The 17,087-nt window shown below is 44.1% G+C and overlaps 1 protein-coding gene across 1 annotated transcript in view; it reads right to left on the reverse strand.

Annotated features, from left to right (window-relative positions):
* Positions 1-17,087, reverse strand: part of LOC121585202 (collagen alpha-1(XXVII) chain B) — a 164,561-nt gene that overhangs the window by 40,461 nt on the left and 107,013 nt on the right. Inside the window, exons 21-28 of the mRNA XM_041901636.2 lie at positions 16,680-16,733; positions 16,439-16,483; positions 14,357-14,410; positions 13,926-13,970; positions 13,572-13,625; positions 9,373-9,426; positions 5,958-6,011; positions 2,775-2,828 (exon numbers count right to left, since the gene is read on the reverse strand). Of these exons, the coding sequence (XP_041757570.2) occupies positions 2,775-2,828; positions 5,958-6,011; positions 9,373-9,426; positions 13,572-13,625; positions 13,926-13,970; positions 14,357-14,410; positions 16,439-16,483; positions 16,680-16,733 (414 nt within the window). The remainder of the gene's footprint in view (positions 1-2,774; positions 2,829-5,957; positions 6,012-9,372; positions 9,427-13,571; positions 13,626-13,925; positions 13,971-14,356; positions 14,411-16,438; positions 16,484-16,679; positions 16,734-17,087) is intronic.

Here is a 17,087-nt window from a genome sequence, read left to right on the forward strand (position 1 = left end):
GATCTAAAGGATATCACTGTCTGACAGGGTAAATCTATATTTGAGGTACTTTCTGAATACTGGTCTATATACTGTAAGATAGGATTGTTTCACTACTAATGAATCTCTGCCCCAGAACCAGCTGGTGATAATGTTGTACATTAATCTCAGTAGGCATAGGAGGCCTTTGGTCATCTTCCCAACAGAAGACGCTGAGGGGTATTTTCCATCGCTTAATGTGCATGATCTGAGTTTAATTGCATTGATCTTCTATGGTTTATTTTTATATACCCTTTTATAATGAACTGCTATTATAGCTTATTAAATATTAAATCTGTGATTGCTTAGAATATTAAACAAGTTATGCAAAATTATTAAATATTAATAAGCATATTAGAGAGATCAATCATGCAGTTGAGCAGTCCTACAGTGCAATAAATGGTGAGGTAACCAACCTCCCCCCCCTCCTCCCTCTCTGTGGATGACTTCGTCAACCATTTTGAAAAGAAGGTTGACGACATCCGATCCTCGTTTGTTAAGTCAAATGACACCGCTGGTCCTGCTCACACTGCCCTACCCTATGCTTTGACTTCTTTCTCCCCTCTCTCTCCAGATGAAATCTTGCAACTTGTGACGGCCGGCCGCCCAACAACCTGCCCGCTTGACCCTATCCCCTCCTCTCTTCTCCAGACCATTTCCGGAGACCTTCTCCCTTACCTCACCTCACTCATCAACTCATCCTTGACCACTGGCTATGTCCCTTCCGTCTTCAAGAGAGCGAGAGTTGCACCCCTTCTCAAAAAACCTACACTCGATCCCTCTGATGTCAACAACTACAAACCAGTATCCCTTCTTTCTTTTCTCTCCAAAACTCTTGAGCGTGCCGTCTTTAGCCAACTTTCTTGCTATCTCTCTCAGAATGACCTTCTTGATCCTAACCAGTCAGGTTTCAAGACTGGTCATTCAACTGAGACTGCTCTTCTCTGTGTCACGGAGGCTCTCCGCACTGCTAAAGCTAACTCTCTCTCCTCTGCTCTCGTCCTTCTAGACCTATCTGCTGCCTTTGATACTGTGAACCATCAGATCCTCCTCTCCATCCTCTCCGAGTTGGGCATCTCCGGCGCGGCTCACTCTTGGATTGCGTCCTACCTGACAGGTCGCTCCTACCAAGTGGCGTGGCGAGAATCTGTCTCCGCACCACGTGCTCTCACCACTGGTGTCCCCCAGGGCTCAGTTCTAGGCCCTCTCCTATTCTCGCTATACACCAAGTCACTTGGCTCTGTCATATCCTCACATGGCCTTTCCTATCATTGCTACGCAGACGACACACAATTAATCTTCTCCTTTCCCCCTTCTGATAACCAGGTGGCGAATCGCATCTCTGCATGTCTGGCAGACATATCAGTGTGGATGACGGATCACCACCTCAAGCTGAACCTCGGCAAGACGGAGCTGCTCTTCCTCCCGGGGAAGGACTGCCCGTTCCATGATCTCGCCATCACGGTTGACAACTCCGTTGTGTCCTCCTCCCAGAGTGCAAAGAGCCTTGGCGTGACCCTGGACAACACCCTGTTGTTCTCCGCTAACATCAAGGCGGTGACCCGATCCTGTTGGTTCATGCTCTACAACATTCGCAGAGTACGACCCTGCCTTACACAGGAAGCAGCACAGGTCCTAATCCAGGCACTTGTCATCTCCCGTCTGGATTACTGCAACTCGCTGTTGGCTGGGCTCCCTGCCTGTGCCATTAAACCCCTACAACTCATCCAGAACGCTGCAGCCCGTCTGGTGTTCGACCTTCCCAATTTCTCTCACGTCACCCCGCTCCTCCGCACACTCCACTGGCTTCCAGTTGAAGCTCGCATCTGCTACAAGACCATGGTGCTTGCCTACGGAGCTGTGAGGGGAATGGCACCTCCGTACCTTCAGGCTCTGATCAGTCCCTACACCCAAACGAGGGCACTACGTTCATCCACCTCTGGCCTGCTGCCTCCCCTACCTCTGCGGAAGCACAGTTCCCGCTCAGCCCAGTCAAAACTGTTTGCTGCTCTGGCACCCCAATGGTGGAACAAGCTCCCTCACGACGCCAGGACAGCGGAGTCACTCACCACCTTCCGGAGACACTTGAAACCCCACCTTTCTAAAGAATACCTGGGATAGGATAAAGTCATCCAACTGAGAACTCGGAAATAACGAGATTCGACTAGGTAAAATCGTTTTGAACAGTCATCCAACTCGGAATTCCAAGTTGGAAACTCTGGCATTTCTAGAGCTCCGACTTTCCGACCTGAAGATCACTGACATCATGTTTTGAGTTCCCAGTTGTCTTGAAAGCACCATCACCATCAGATGCAGATACCATCAGTCCAGTAAAATACAAAAACTAATTATTTCAATTTATGCTCCGCAGTGCCTCGCAAGTGCTACACCAACTGATCTATTTTGTTATCAAAGCTCAAGTTTTGAAATATAATATGGTCGGAGAAATAACAATATTGACAGGCCAGGCATATAGCCAATATGCTGTGATAATGTATTAGACCTACTGCCCAAACCTCATTCCTACAGAACTGTTTTTATTAGGTTCATGTTACATTTTTTAAGTCATGTTAAATCAAAATCTGAGCGGCAGATTTCGCTTGCTTTTTGACTGCGAAAGTGATCTTGGCTCAGAAAAGGTTGGTGACCACTGATCTACATCAATGCCACCTTGTGTTACACAGCAAGTTCAAAACAATCCATAACAATTCATAGCAGAAAGAAAAGACGCTTAAAGAGGAAACCTTATTCCTTACCCTCCTGCCTTTGGGTCCTCTGATCCCACCGAGACCCCTTGATCCGGCTTGGCCCTACAGGCGGAAGAACATACAACACATTATATGACGGAAGGCAATAACGTCACCACACTCACTGAGACGAGTTGTAGGACTGACTAATGAGACTGGGATTGGGTCTCCAGGATGCTAGTGAATGTCATTCATCCCCTATCATGGCCAAAGAGCTGAGATCATGCACTTGAAGGACATGTGTTCAGTCATGCCTGTACAAGAGATCCTATTGAGCTGAAGCATGTAATTTTCAAAGAACACCTGGTCAGAAGAAGTCGAAGGGCATTTTCCACCTTTTACAGTAAAGTACTCGCCTGCTGTCTTCTGTGCAGTTTGCTAAAGCAGCTCTGAGACAGTCCAGCATGTCTTGCCACAACTTGTGTGATGTCAGTGCACGGCGTAAAGAGACTAGAGACATGTAGACATGCTATAAAAGCAAAGGGTGGGAGCCGCATTAGCTTTAGCCAGAGGTACTAAAGAAAAGTTTACAGCTGCCTGTTTGAGTGACTGACTGTCACTCTCACTCCCCATCAACATCAACAGAGGTATGTGCTAGGGGGAATTTCTCCCAACCGCCCCTTGTGTGAACAACTCTGTCTTTGGTCTCCAAATGAGCGAAGAGTAAATGGTTTTAGCGGTGTAACTATGTGGGCCTCCTTACAGACCTTTATTGGTTATGTTTACGTAGCTGGATTCCAAACAAGGAAGGCAACAGACCTTTGAGGAACCAGAATGGGTATTAGGCTTAGAATTCTAGTCTGACCTTGAAAGACACTTTAATAAACTACACTCACTCTATGCCAAGCTGTTGTGCCAAATATGACACAAGTTCTAACTTGAAGTCTCATTCAGTTTGTGACTCATTTTTTGTTTACAGCAGTGATGCCTTGCTTCTGAGTTCATTCTGCCATGCAGTATCCAATGCCAAATGACAAAGGATGGTATTTTAGAGTAGTATTGGTGTAATGGGGTTTGTTCTTGTAAAGCTACAGGGAACATGTCACGATCGTCGGGAACAGATGAGGACCAAGGCGCAGCGTTGCAGGCAAACATACTCTTTATTGAGCGAAACGCGATCAAAACAACAAAGACGGTAACGTGACAGTTCACGGTCAAACTCAACCAACTTGAAACAAGAACCCACAAAAACAAAGGAAAAACCGACAGTTTAAATATGGCTCCCAATCAGAGACAACCAGCAAACAGCTGACACTCGTTGCCTCTGATTGGGAGTCACTCAGGCCAACATAGAAATAGGGAACATAGATCTACACACCCTGGCTCAACATAACAGTGTCCCCAGAGCCAGGGCGTGACAGTACCCCCTAAAGGCGCGGACTCCGACCGAGCCAACTAAATACCACAGGGAGGGACCGGGTGGGCACTCCGCCTTGGCGGCGGATCCGGCTCTGGGCCCGATCCCCACTCCCTCTCCAACCCCCCAAAGTACCCCTGGTCGGTCTGGCCCCGCTGGCCGGAGCCGGACTGACGACACGCACCCCTGGCTTGGTGCGTGGAACAGAAACGGACCGGACCGGGCTGACGATGCGCACCCCCTGGCTTGGTGCGTGGGTAGCAACTGGCCGGACCGGGCTGACGATACACACCCCTGGCTTGGTGCGTGGAGCAGGAATGGACCGGACCGGGCTGACGATGCGCACCCCTGGCTTGGTGCGTGGAGTAGCAACTGGCCGGACCGGGCTGACGAAACGCACCACAGACTTGGTGCGGGGAGCAGGAACAGGCCGGGCCGGGCTGGCGACGCGCACCATTGGCTTGGTGCGGGGAGCAGGAACAGGCCGGGCCGGGCTGGCGACGCGCACCATAGGCTCGGTGCGGGGAGCAGGAACAGGCCGGGCTGGGCTAGCGATGCGCACCATCGGCCTGGTGCGGGGAGCAGGAACAGGCCGGACCGGGCTGGCGACGCGCACCATAGGCTCGGTGCGGGGAGCAGGAACAGGCCGGGCCGGGCTGGCGACGCGCACCATAGGCTCGGTGCGGGGAGCAGGAACAGGCCGGGCCGGGCTGACGACACGCACCACAGGCTCGATGCGAGGAACAGGAACAGGCCGGACCGTACTGGGGACACACACCACTGGCCCTACGCAGGGATCAGGAACGGGCCGGACCGGACTGGTAACACACCCCAGTACCTCTCGCCGTGCCTCCACACTTTCCCACTCCTCTGTGACCAGTGGCCCCCTTAACCTGGCGGCCTCCTCTGCACACCCACTGGACCGCTCCATCGCGGCCTCCTGCTGCCCCGTCGTCCACGTCGTGAGCCCCCCCCTAAAAAATGTCTGGGGTTCTCTCCTCCCCGTGGACCAGGCCTCCCTAGTTCTCGCCAGACTCTCACCCCACTGCTTCAAAGTCCAACCTCTCTGCTCTTCACTTGGCTTGGCCCAGTCGAGACTCTTAATCCATTGCTCCATAGACCAGCCTCTCTTCTCTTCACTTAGCGGGGCCCAGTCGAGACTCCTACTCCACTGATCCCAGGTCCTTCCTCTCTCCTCTTCCCGCTGCTTGGTCCAGTTTTGGTGGGTTCTTCTGTCAAGGATGTAGTAGGTGGGTGTGGTGGTGGAATCAGGCGCAGGACGCAGAAGTATATTCCAAAGACTTTAGTGAAAATACTCACAGTACCAACACTAGATAGCCCGAAGGCGAAACTCCGCACGCAGGCGAAACAAATACGCGCGCACAAACAGGTGCGACGAAAACACTCCAAACTATGGAGGAACAGCTCAACCGAGCAAAATGCACAATACGTCTGGCAACAACCAAGACAGTGGAAACATGAACCCACAAAAACAAAGGAAAAACCGACAGTTTAAATATGGCTCCCAATCAGAGACAACCAGCAAACAGCTGACACTCGTTGCCTCTGATTGGGAGTCACTCAGGCCAACATAGAAATAGGGAACATAGATCTACACACCCTGGCTCAACATAACAGTGTCCCCAGAGCCAGGGCGTGACAGAACAGGACGTTTAAAATGGTACCAAACCTTATGGGCCGGTTTCAAAGACCCAGTTTAAGACTACTTCATGGACAAAAAAAAATCTCAATTGAAAGTTGTTTTTAGTCCAGGATTAGGCTTAATCTGTGTCCGGGAAACCCCTACAAAGGTAAAGTGAGCAGGTTTTACTTACTGGTATCCCTAGAGGTCCAGAGGGGCCACACTGTCCAGGAGTTCCAGGATGACCCTGACAGACAGACAGAACAATACAACACCATGAAGACTTCCATCATACTTCAAACCCATTTAACCCCTTTTTTACATACTCTAAATAATACTGAAAATGAACTGGTGACTATTGACAATATGTTGTCTGTTCAGCAATTTAGATGTAATGTATCTATTCTTAGCCTGCATGATGTGGCTGACTGGACAGTTTGTTAGTTTAGATACTGAGTCATACTGTATCTGGCCTACTGTAGTTCTCCTCAATAGCTGTATCATTATGTTTGTTGTCATACAATAAACAGCTTGAGTAAAAAACATTTTCTACCCTTATTTTACCAGGTAAATTGACTGAGAACACATTCTCATTTACAGCTACAACGTGGGGAATAGTTACAGGGGATAGGAGGGGGGATGAATGAGCCAATTGGAAGCTGGGGATGATTAGTTGGCCATGATGGTATGTGGGCCAGATTGGGAATTTAGCCAGGACACCGGGGTTAACATCCCTACTCTTACGATAAGTGCCATGGGATCTTTAGTGACCTCAGAGAGGACACCCGTTTAATGTCCCATCCGAAAGAATATGTTGTGAAGATATGTACAGTCGTGGTCAAAAGTTTTGAGAATTACACAAATATTAATTTTCACAAAGTCTGCTGCCTCAGTTTTTATGATGTCAATTTGCATATACTCCAGAATGTTATGAAGAGTGATCAGATGAATTGCAATTAATTGCAAAGTCCCTCTTTGCCATGAAAATGAACTTAATCCCCAAAAAACATTTCCACTGCATTTCAGCCCTGCCACAAAAGGACCAGCTGACATCATGTCAGTGATTCTCTCGTTAACACAGGTGAGAGTGTTGACGAGGACGAGGCTGGAGATCACTCTGTCATGCTGATTGAGCTAGAATAACATACTGGAAGCATTAAAAGGAGGGTGGTGCTTGAAATCATTGTTCTTCCTCTGGTTACCTGCAAGGAAACACGTGCGGTCATCATTGCTTTGCACAAAAAGGGCTTCACAGGCAAGGATATTGCTGCTAGTAAGATTGCACCTAAATCAACCATTTATCGGATTATCAAGAACTTCAAGGAGAGAGGTTCAATTGTTGTGAAGAAGGCATCAGGGCGCCCAAGAAAGTCCAGCAAGCGCCAGGACCGTCTCCTAAAGTTGATTCAGCTGCGGGATCGGGGCACCACCAGTGCAGAGCTTGCTCAGGAATGGCAGCAGGCAGGTGTGAGTGCATCTGCACGCACAGTGAGGCGAAGACTTTTGGAGGATGGCCTGGTGTCAAGAAGGGCAGCGAGGAAGCCACTTCTCTCCAGGAAAAACATCAGGGACAGACTGATATTCTGCAAAAGGTACAGGGATTGGACTGCTGAGGACTGGGGTAAAGTCATTTTCTCTGATGAATTCCCTTTCCGATTGTTTGGGGCATCCGGAAAAAAGCTTGTCCGGAGAAGACAAGGTGAGCGCTACCATCAGTCCTGTGTCATGCCAACAGTAAAGCATCCTGAGACCATTCATGTGTGGGGTTGCTTCTCAGCCAAGGGAGTGGGCTCACTCACAATTTTGCCTAAGAACACAGCCATGAATAAAGAATGGTACCAAAATACCCTCCGAGAGCAACTTCTCCCAACCATCCAAGAAAAGTTTGGTGACGAACAATGCCTTTTCCAGCATGATGGAGCGCCTTGCCATTAGGCAAAAGTGATAACTAAGTGGCTCATCGAAATTTTGGGTCCATGGCCAGGAAACTCCCCAGACCTTAATCCCATTGAGAACTTGTGGTCAATCCTCAAGAGGTGGGTGGACAAACAAAAACCCACAAATTCTGACAAACTCCAAGCATTGATTATGCAAGAATGGGCTGCCATCAGTCAGGATGTGGCCCAGAAGTTAATTGACAGCATGCCAGGGCGGATTGCAGAGGTCTTGAAAAAGAAGGGTCAACACTGCAAATATTGACTCTTTGCATAAACTTCATGTAATTGTCAATAAAAGCCTTTGACACTTATGGAATGCTTGTAATTATACTTCAGTATACCATAGAAACATCTGACAAAAATATCTAAAAACACTGAAGCAGCAAATTTGTGAAGACCAATACTTGTGTCATTCTCAAAACTTTTGACCACGACTGTACAAGTAATTGCCAAAATAAAGGAAACACCAACATAAAGTGTTTTAATAGGGCTTGGGACACCACGAGCCAGAACAGCTTCAATGCACCTTGGCATAGATTCTACAAGTGTCTGGAACTCTATTGGAGGGATGCGACACCATTCTTCCACGAGAAATTCCATCATTTGATGTTTTGTTGATGGTGGTGGAAAACGCTGTCTCCGGCACCGCCCCAGAATATCCCATAAGTGTTAAATTGGGTTGAGATCTGGTGACTCATCAAACCATTCAGTGACCAATCGTGCCCTGTGGCTGGGGGCATTGTTATACTATGGGGGCATAGCCATGGTAGTCAAAATAATGGCCAGCCCAACATTTTTAGACATGACCCTAAGCATGATGGGATGTTAATTGCTTTTAATTAACTCAGGAACCACACCTGTGTGGAAGACCCTGCTTTCAATATGCTTTGTATCGCTCATATACTCAAGTGTTTCCTTTATTCTGGCAGTTACCTGAAGATTAAAACAATATGGCACCTCCAGCTGTCTTTCTGCTGTGTAAGCAAATGTGTCTGCATTTACCATACTGAGTATTGAGTTGAGAGGCTTGTATTATATTTACATTTTAGTCATCTAGCAGACGCTCTTATCCAGAGTGACTTACAGTTAGTGAGTGCATCCTTTTTTTTTATACTATTTTTCATACCCCCGTGGGAATCGAACCCACAACCCTGGCGTTGCAAACGCCATGCTCTACCAACTGAGCTACATCCCTGCCGGCCATTCCCTCCCCTACCCTAGACAACGCTGGGCCAATTGTGCGCCGCCCCATGGGTCTCCCGGTCACGGCCGGCTACGACAGAGCCTGGATTCGAACCAGGATCTCTTAGACCACTGCGCCACTCGGGAGTAGAGTATAGAGTATTGAGAGGAGATATAAAAATAACTTATTTGGAAACTTCTGCACACTTAGATCCAACATAAATACTATTCTCGCTACAGTTAATCTCAACATGAAGTCGGCAAGTATGACCTAACAAAAACGTAATTTCATACAAGATATACAAGCTCAATACATAGCTCTTTTCAAACAGAATGATACCTATCTTAGTACCCCATTCCTCATCTCCAAGCCCCCACATGACACCCTGTCCTACCCCCTAATCCTAGACCCCCACATGGAACATTACCCTACCCATATAGAGTTGAATGCCCCTGGGAAGAGAGACGGGGTCCAGACTTACTCCTTACCATCGCCCCCTTTTCCCCTGGCGGTCCAGGCAAGCCCATCTCCCCACGGTCCCCCTGGGAAAACAAACATAACTATAAAGACCCTGTTTCACATAGATAAGGCCAGGAGTTTTTCCTGAACACATGACCTGACTAGAAAAACTCTGGGCCTGGAGTTAGTCCTAGTCAGGTCACAAGGTCAGGGGAAACCCAGGGTAATAGTGACAGTGCCTTCAGAATGTATTCATACCCCTTGACTTATTCAACATTTTGTTGTGTTACAGCCTGAATTCAAAATGGATTAAATATTGTTTTTTTCTCACCCATCTACACACAATAGCCCAAAATGACAAAGTGAAAACATGTTTTTAGAATTTTTAGCAAATGTATTGAAAATGAAATAAATAAATATCTAATTTACATAAGTATTCACACCCGTGAGTCAATATATGTTAGAATCATCTTTGGCAGAGATTACAGCTGTGAGTCTTTCTGGATAAGTCTCTAAGATCTTTGAACGCCTGAATTGTACAATATTAGCACATTATTCTTTTTAAAACTGTTGAAGCTCTGTCAAGTTTTTTTCTTAATTTTTTTTTAGGGGGTATATCAGCTTTAATATTGCAGATAGATTGTAACTTCCATCAATGTAATTGTCTGCATCACTTCCAATCCCCCATATGTTTTTTTTCTCTCGCAAATATATATATATATATATATATATATATATATATATATATATATATATATATATGAAGTCGGAAGTTTACATACACTTAGGTTGGAGTAATTAAAAATAGTTTTTCAACCACTCCACAAATTTCTTGTTAACAAACTAGAGTTTTGGCAAGTCGGTTAGGACAACTACTTTGTGCATGACACAAGTCATTTTTCCAACAATTGTTTATAGACAGATTATTTCACTTATAATTCACTGTATCACAATTCCAGTGGGTCAGAAGTTTACATACACTAAGTTGACTGTGCCTTTAAACAGCTTGGAAAATTCCAGGAAATGATGTCATGGCTTTAGAAGCTTCTGATAGGCTAATTGACATAATTTGAGTCAATTGGAGGTGTACCTGTGGATGTATTTCAAGGCCTACCTTCAAACTCAGTGCCTCTTTGCTTGACATCATGGGAAAATCAAAAGGAATCAGCCAAGACCTCAGAAAATAAATTGTAGACCTCCACAAGTCTGGTTCATTATTGGGAGCAATTTCCAAACGCCTGAAGGTACCACGTACATCTGTACAAACAATAGTACGCAAGTATAAACACCATGGGACCACACAGCTGTCATACCGCTCAGGAAGGAGACGCGTTCTGTCTCCTAGAGATGAACGTACTTTGGTGCGAAAAGTGCAAATCAATCCCAGAACAACAGCAAAGGACCTTGTGAGGATGCTGGAGGAAACAAGTGCAAAAGTATCTATATCCACAGTAAACCGAGTTCTATATCGACATAACCTGATAGGCCGCTCAGCAAGGAAGAAGCCACTGCTCCAAAACCGCCATAAAAAAGCCAGACTACGGTTTGCAACTGCACATGGGGACAAATATTGTACTTTTAGGAGAAATGTCCTCTGGCCATAATGACCATCGTTATGTTTGGAGGAAAAAGGGGGTTACTTGCAAGCCGAAGAACACCATCCCAACCGTGAAGCACGGGGGTGGCAGCATCATGCTGTGGGGGTGCGTTGCTGCAGGAGGGACTGGTGCACTTCACAAAATAGATGGCATCATGAGGAAGGAAAAATATGTGGATATATTGAAGCAACATCTCAAGACATCAGTCAGGAAGTTAAAGCTTGGTCGCAAATGGGTCTTCCAAATGGACAATGACCCCAAGCATACTTCCAAAGTTGTGGCAAAATGGCTTAAGGACAACAAAGTCAAGGTATTGGAGTGGCCATCACAAAGCCCTGACCTCAATCCTATAGAAAATGTGTGGGCAGAACTGAAAAAGCATGTGTGAGCAAGGAGGCCTACAAACCTGACAACTTATTGTGGGAAGCTTGTGGAAGGCTACCCGAAACATTTGACACAAGTTAAACAATTTAAAGGCAATGGTACCAAATACTAATTGAGTGTATGTAAACTTCTGACACACTGGGAATGTGATTTGACATTTCCATATGTTTTTGTTAGCTCCATGTGCGACATAACTCCACCAGTCCTACCGATGATATCATTTACGAAGATTATACATTTTTTAAACATTTTGTCAAAAAAAACGTTTTTTTTATCAATTAGTATATTTGAGTTTAACCACAATATTGGTTGCATTATTTGTTCTGTCGTTTCTGGAGGATTAAATTGAAATTGCAACCAACTTTCTATGGCTTGTTTTAGAAATAGTGATATTTGGGAGATTATTTTCTTTTCAAATAACTGAAAGTGAGAGGTTGTAATCTGAATAAAGGGAAAAAGGCCATTCTTGAACATTGGGTGAGACAATCTTACTAATTTGCTAGAGAACCAGTTCAGATTTAAGTATAACTTTTGTATGACTAAAGCTTTTAGTGATAGGTCTAATGCTTTAATATTTAATAATTTATGTCCTTCGAATTCATATTCATTATATAAATAGGCCCATTTAATTTTGTCTGGCTTGCCGTACAAAATAAAATGGAATACGGTTTTCTCATATAATTTAAAAAACTGTTCACTAGGCGTAGGCAAGACCATAATGCAAATAGGTAGACTGGGATAATACTAAAGAGTTCATCAGGGTGATTTTTCCACTAATTGACAGGTATTTACCTTTCCATGGTAGCAAGATCTTATCTATGTTTGGGTGTTGCGTGTTGTTGTAATATTTGTCGATATATTTATCTAGCCTTATAATTTGTTTTGTGTTATTATCCAGATTGAATGTTATTACCCTCAAATATATGAAATGTTAATATTTAGTCTAACTTACTGATATTGAATATTATGTTTTTATTTTGAGGTGATTTGTACCGCTGTGTATTCAATACGCCATCTTGAAGCCGATTTAAGTCAAAACTGTAACTAGGCCACTCAGGAACATTCAATGTCATCTTGGTAAGGAACTCCAGTGTATATTTGGCCTTGTATTTTAGGTTATTGTCCTGCTGAAAGGTGAATTTGTCTCCCAGTGTCTGTTGGAAAGCAGACTGAACCAGGTTTTCCGCTAAGATTTAGCCTGTGCATAGCTATATTCCGTTTATTTTTATACAAAGAAAACTCCCTAGTCCTTGCCGATGACAAGCATAGCCATAACATTATGCAGCCACCACCATCCTTGAAAATATGAAGAGTTATACTTAAGGATGTGTGGTGTTGGATTTGCCCCAAATATAACGTTTAGTATTCAGGTTCAATTCTTTCTTTGCCACATTTATTGCAGTTTTACTTTAGTGCCTTGTTGCAAACAGGATGCATGTTTTGGAATATCTTTATTCTGTACAGGTTTCTTCTTTTTACTCTGTCAGGTTAGTATTGTGGAGAAACTACAATGCTGTTGATCCATCCTCAGTTATCTCCTATCACAGCCATTAAACGATGTAACTGTTTTAAAATCAACATTGGCCTTATGGCGAAATCCCTGAGTGGTTTCCTTCCTCTCCGGCAACTGAGTTAGGAAGGAAGGATGCCTGTATCTTTGTAGTGACTGGGTGTATTGATACACCATCCAAAGTGTAATGAATAACTTCACTATGCTCAAAGGGATATTCAATGTCTGTTTTTAATCATTTTTAACAATATTATTGCACAGTCCATGCAACTTATTAGGTGAATAGTTAAGCAAATGTGTACTCCTGAACTTATTTAGGCTTGCCATAATAAAGGGGTTGAATACTTTTTTCAGCTTTTAATTTGTAATAAATGTGTAAACATTTCTAAAAACACAATTCCACTTTGACATTATGGGGTATTGTGTGTAGGCCAGTGACCAAAAAAATCTCAATGTAACAAAATGTGGAAAAAGTCAAGGGGTGTGAATACTTTCTGAAAGCACTGTATATCACAAGACATCAACAGGAAGCAATCCCAGCAGGCAAAACTGGTTGAAATTACTTAATAAGAACCAGATTACAACTGTTTGTAATAACGTCATTTCAACCAGCTTTGCCAGCTGGGAAAGTAGAACTATAACATATATGAATCAGTGTCTCTTTTAATATGACAACATAAGATATATGACATGAGAAGTTTTCCTGTAATGTCTAACGTAAAGATACACATCTAACCTTTTCTCCTGCGAGGCCTGTCTCCCCAATAGAACCGATGAAACCCACGAGCCCCTGAAGAGAGCAACACAGGAAAAGACACAATCAAAGTCCTGTACTTACACCATTACCTTCGGAGCGGTGGGGCAAAAGAAAAACACAAACAGAAACACTCACACAGAGAGAGAGAGAGAGAGAGAGAGAGAGAGAGAGAGAGAGAGAGAGAGAGAGAGAGAGAGAGAGAGAGAAGAGAGAGAGAGAGAGAGAGAGAGAGAGAGAGAGAGAGCTCATATGCTAAATATACTGCCCCCAGAGTACACAGTACACACACACACAGAGTAAAGTAAACAAACAGAGAGAGAGAGAAGCCTTTACCCTCTCTCCAAGCTTTCCGACCTCTCCAGTTATTCCAGTCTCGCCCTATAGCAGAAGACTGAATTAGCATTCATTAACAGATTCAGACTTTTTAAAAGTTCAGATCAGCCAGAGAGAATGTGGTTAGAGGCCAGTCCCCCTGGTAGTAGAAAATTAACATCAAATGTACACACAGTTAAATAAGACTTTACAGGTTGGGAGAAAGAGAGACAGAAAGAGAGAAAGAGAGAAACAGGCAGAGAGAGAAAAAGAGAAACAGGCAGAGTGAGAGAGCAGGGGAGACCATGTTTAATGACAGATAACAGTGATAGTGATAGACTCAGGTGGATGGAGAGAGAGAGAGAGAGAGAGAGAGAGAGAGAGAGAGAGAGAGAGAGAGAGAGAGAGAGACTCAGCCAGTTGAATGGTGCATCATGTTAATAGGATCTGACCTTCAATCCTTCGGGACCTGTTTCCCCCGGGAATCCCTGCCTTCCAGGTCTGCCCTGAACAGAAAACAAACATGAACCATAGTACAGTACTTCATCAGATTCAGATTCAGAGTGTTTAATAGTCACAGGTACAGGGTTGCAGGTGTGATAGGGTACAGTGAAAATCTTAGGCTCCGAGCTCCAACATGCAGGACACAGTGAAATAAAATAATGAAAATGGTAATAAAAAAACAACAATCTAAATAGAAATAGCACTATATACATCATAACAACTGTAGCAGTGATTAATAAATGAATGTCCATTGGGGTGGAGGCAGAGTAAAGATTGTTGAGGGGGTGGGGGAGAATATCCATATGGTGATAAGAAAACATTAAGAGCACCATTAAAGCACTCAGCTTTTACACAAATTTGGTGGAATGTCTTCTGCTATTGTCAAAGTTTAATGTGCAAAACAATCTGTGATACTTTTGTAGGGTTTTTGCGTAAGTCTTTTTCCTGGCAGAGAATTGAAACGTCACTATCCCACTCTATATTCTTCAATGACTCATAAATACATCAACAATAGAATCCATCAGCATTAGGAAACTTTGAAGCTGAACAAATTCAGCATCAAAGTTCCCTAATGCATTACAGTATTAAAGGCCCAATGCAGACGTTTTTATATTAATATGAACTCATTTCTGGGTAACAATGAAGTACTTTACGAACTAGGTTTCTTTCCATCCACAATTTGTAAGCGAGTACCGCAAGTCATACCACATTAAAAAAGAAAACTGCTGATTAGTAGGTCCTGTATTGTATTTTCAACCAGCAACTATCAGGGAATAACACTGATCACATTTTTTCACACTGTTAGAGTGTTAGTTTCATCAGCTATACAGGAAAAACTAAATGTTGACTGCACTGGGCCTTTCAAATATAATGGGATCAAATGTGTTGTGTGTAATATTGAATTAGTATATTCAGTTAGTTGTGGTTTCCGTCTTTTGGAGATGGCAGTTAGGAATCCTCTGTTCTTTAATGTGCTTACTCAGATGTATGAGTATGAACTTGGGGTGACTCCAGACTAACTCTTTATTCAGGCTGTGATGGATGCAAATTGGATGTCTCTGCAAGAAGATGCAGTACAGTGGAATCCAAGGCTACTGTCTGCGTCCCAAATGGCACCCTATTCCCTATATAGGGCCACCCCTGGTCAAAAGTAGTGCACTTTATAGGGAATAGGGTGCCATTTGGGATGCATACACTGACTGACACAATCAGAGGTTTGGCTTTCAGACCTAGCTTAATGGATCTAGGAGAAGAGGAAGAGAGAGTCTATCCTCATTTATATCCAGATGTTTATGATTATTTAGAGTAAGGAATGGGGAATCTATCTGTCTACATTGGAGGAGTTTGACTTAACAAGCTCACAAAATATTAGGCAAGAGAGACTGGAGAGTTATTAACAGCCATTCCAACTGATGTTATTTTAAATAAATTGTTCAGTATTTTAATGAAGGCTTGACATTTACTATCAGTGTTTAGCAAAATGGCTGTGTTCTGAAAGCAACAACTTAAAAAATGAATGCAGGAAGCAGATATTTGGACGGTTTCTTATTTCAAATAAATCATAATTCTCTAACTGGGATAACTGACTAGGTACATAAATGAGTGGCTTTATTTTCATTGGTTTAAAACCATAAAGCTTTGTTTTTTATAATCCCATCTCATCCAATGGTGTTGTTTTTGTATTATAGATGAGCACCATGTGGAGATGTGGCAGAGCACAGCAATTTTACTGACCAAACCGGTGCCACAAATGCACAATAAGCAGTGAGCCATCTATCAAAATAGATTTTCTGCACAATAGACTGAAAGCTAGCCAAGGGCTGCTGGTATATAGCTAACCAGATCATAGTGATTCAGCTGGATTTAAACATGGACTGCAGCAAATTGCCTCCCACTCTGAAGTGTCATTGTTATGAAACAGGCTTTTGGATGGTGGAGGTGGACATTTGGGGGTTTTCATGTGCTGAGTGACCCATATTGTGTTTTCGGATTTCCTTGTTTTGGTTTTGTGCTGTCCAATCAGCACTCACCTCCGGTCCTGTTGGCCCAGGTGGTCCCAGTGGCCCCTCATCACCCTGGAAAACAATATGGAAACAGAGGGTCAAGACAGGGACAAAAGTACTGTGCATAAAAAACACTTTGTATTATCACTGGCCTATGTGACAATGCCAGATTTCTGTCTTATCTCTTACATACATACTACATACATAGCCAAAATAAGACTAGATCTTGACATGTTTAGTAAATACAGTACACTAAAGACAATCCCACCTCTAGTCCAGCTGTTCCTCTAGGCCCTGGTAAACCTCTGTTCCCTGGCTTCCCCTGAGGAGAATGATACAGAATGTTAGATTGTGTAAGGACCCCATGTTGCTGTCCATGATGCACCATTGGCAATAAAACAGGACTGGTCCCCAGCAGTCACCACGGTCCCCAGAAAAGGCCTCCATGGTCCATGTGCCTGCTCCTTGCCAACCGCTGTTCTTGGTATTCACTAAAAACCAACTGAACCTCCCAGACCACTTCTCAACACTAAGGGCTACTATTGCTCATAGAAGTGCTTGATCCAGCCGACTATGCCAAATGAAGATGCTAAGTACACAACCATTGTTTTCCGACAGATGCTGTCACTCTAACCGACTGCATTGCCATGAACTATGTGAAGATGGAATCTTCGCA

Source organism: Coregonus clupeaformis, chromosome 16 (genome assembly GCF_020615455.1).
Source record: "Coregonus clupeaformis isolate EN_2021a chromosome 16, ASM2061545v1, whole genome shotgun sequence".
Lineage (NCBI taxonomy): Eukaryota > Metazoa > Chordata > Actinopteri > Salmoniformes > Salmonidae > Coregonus > Coregonus clupeaformis.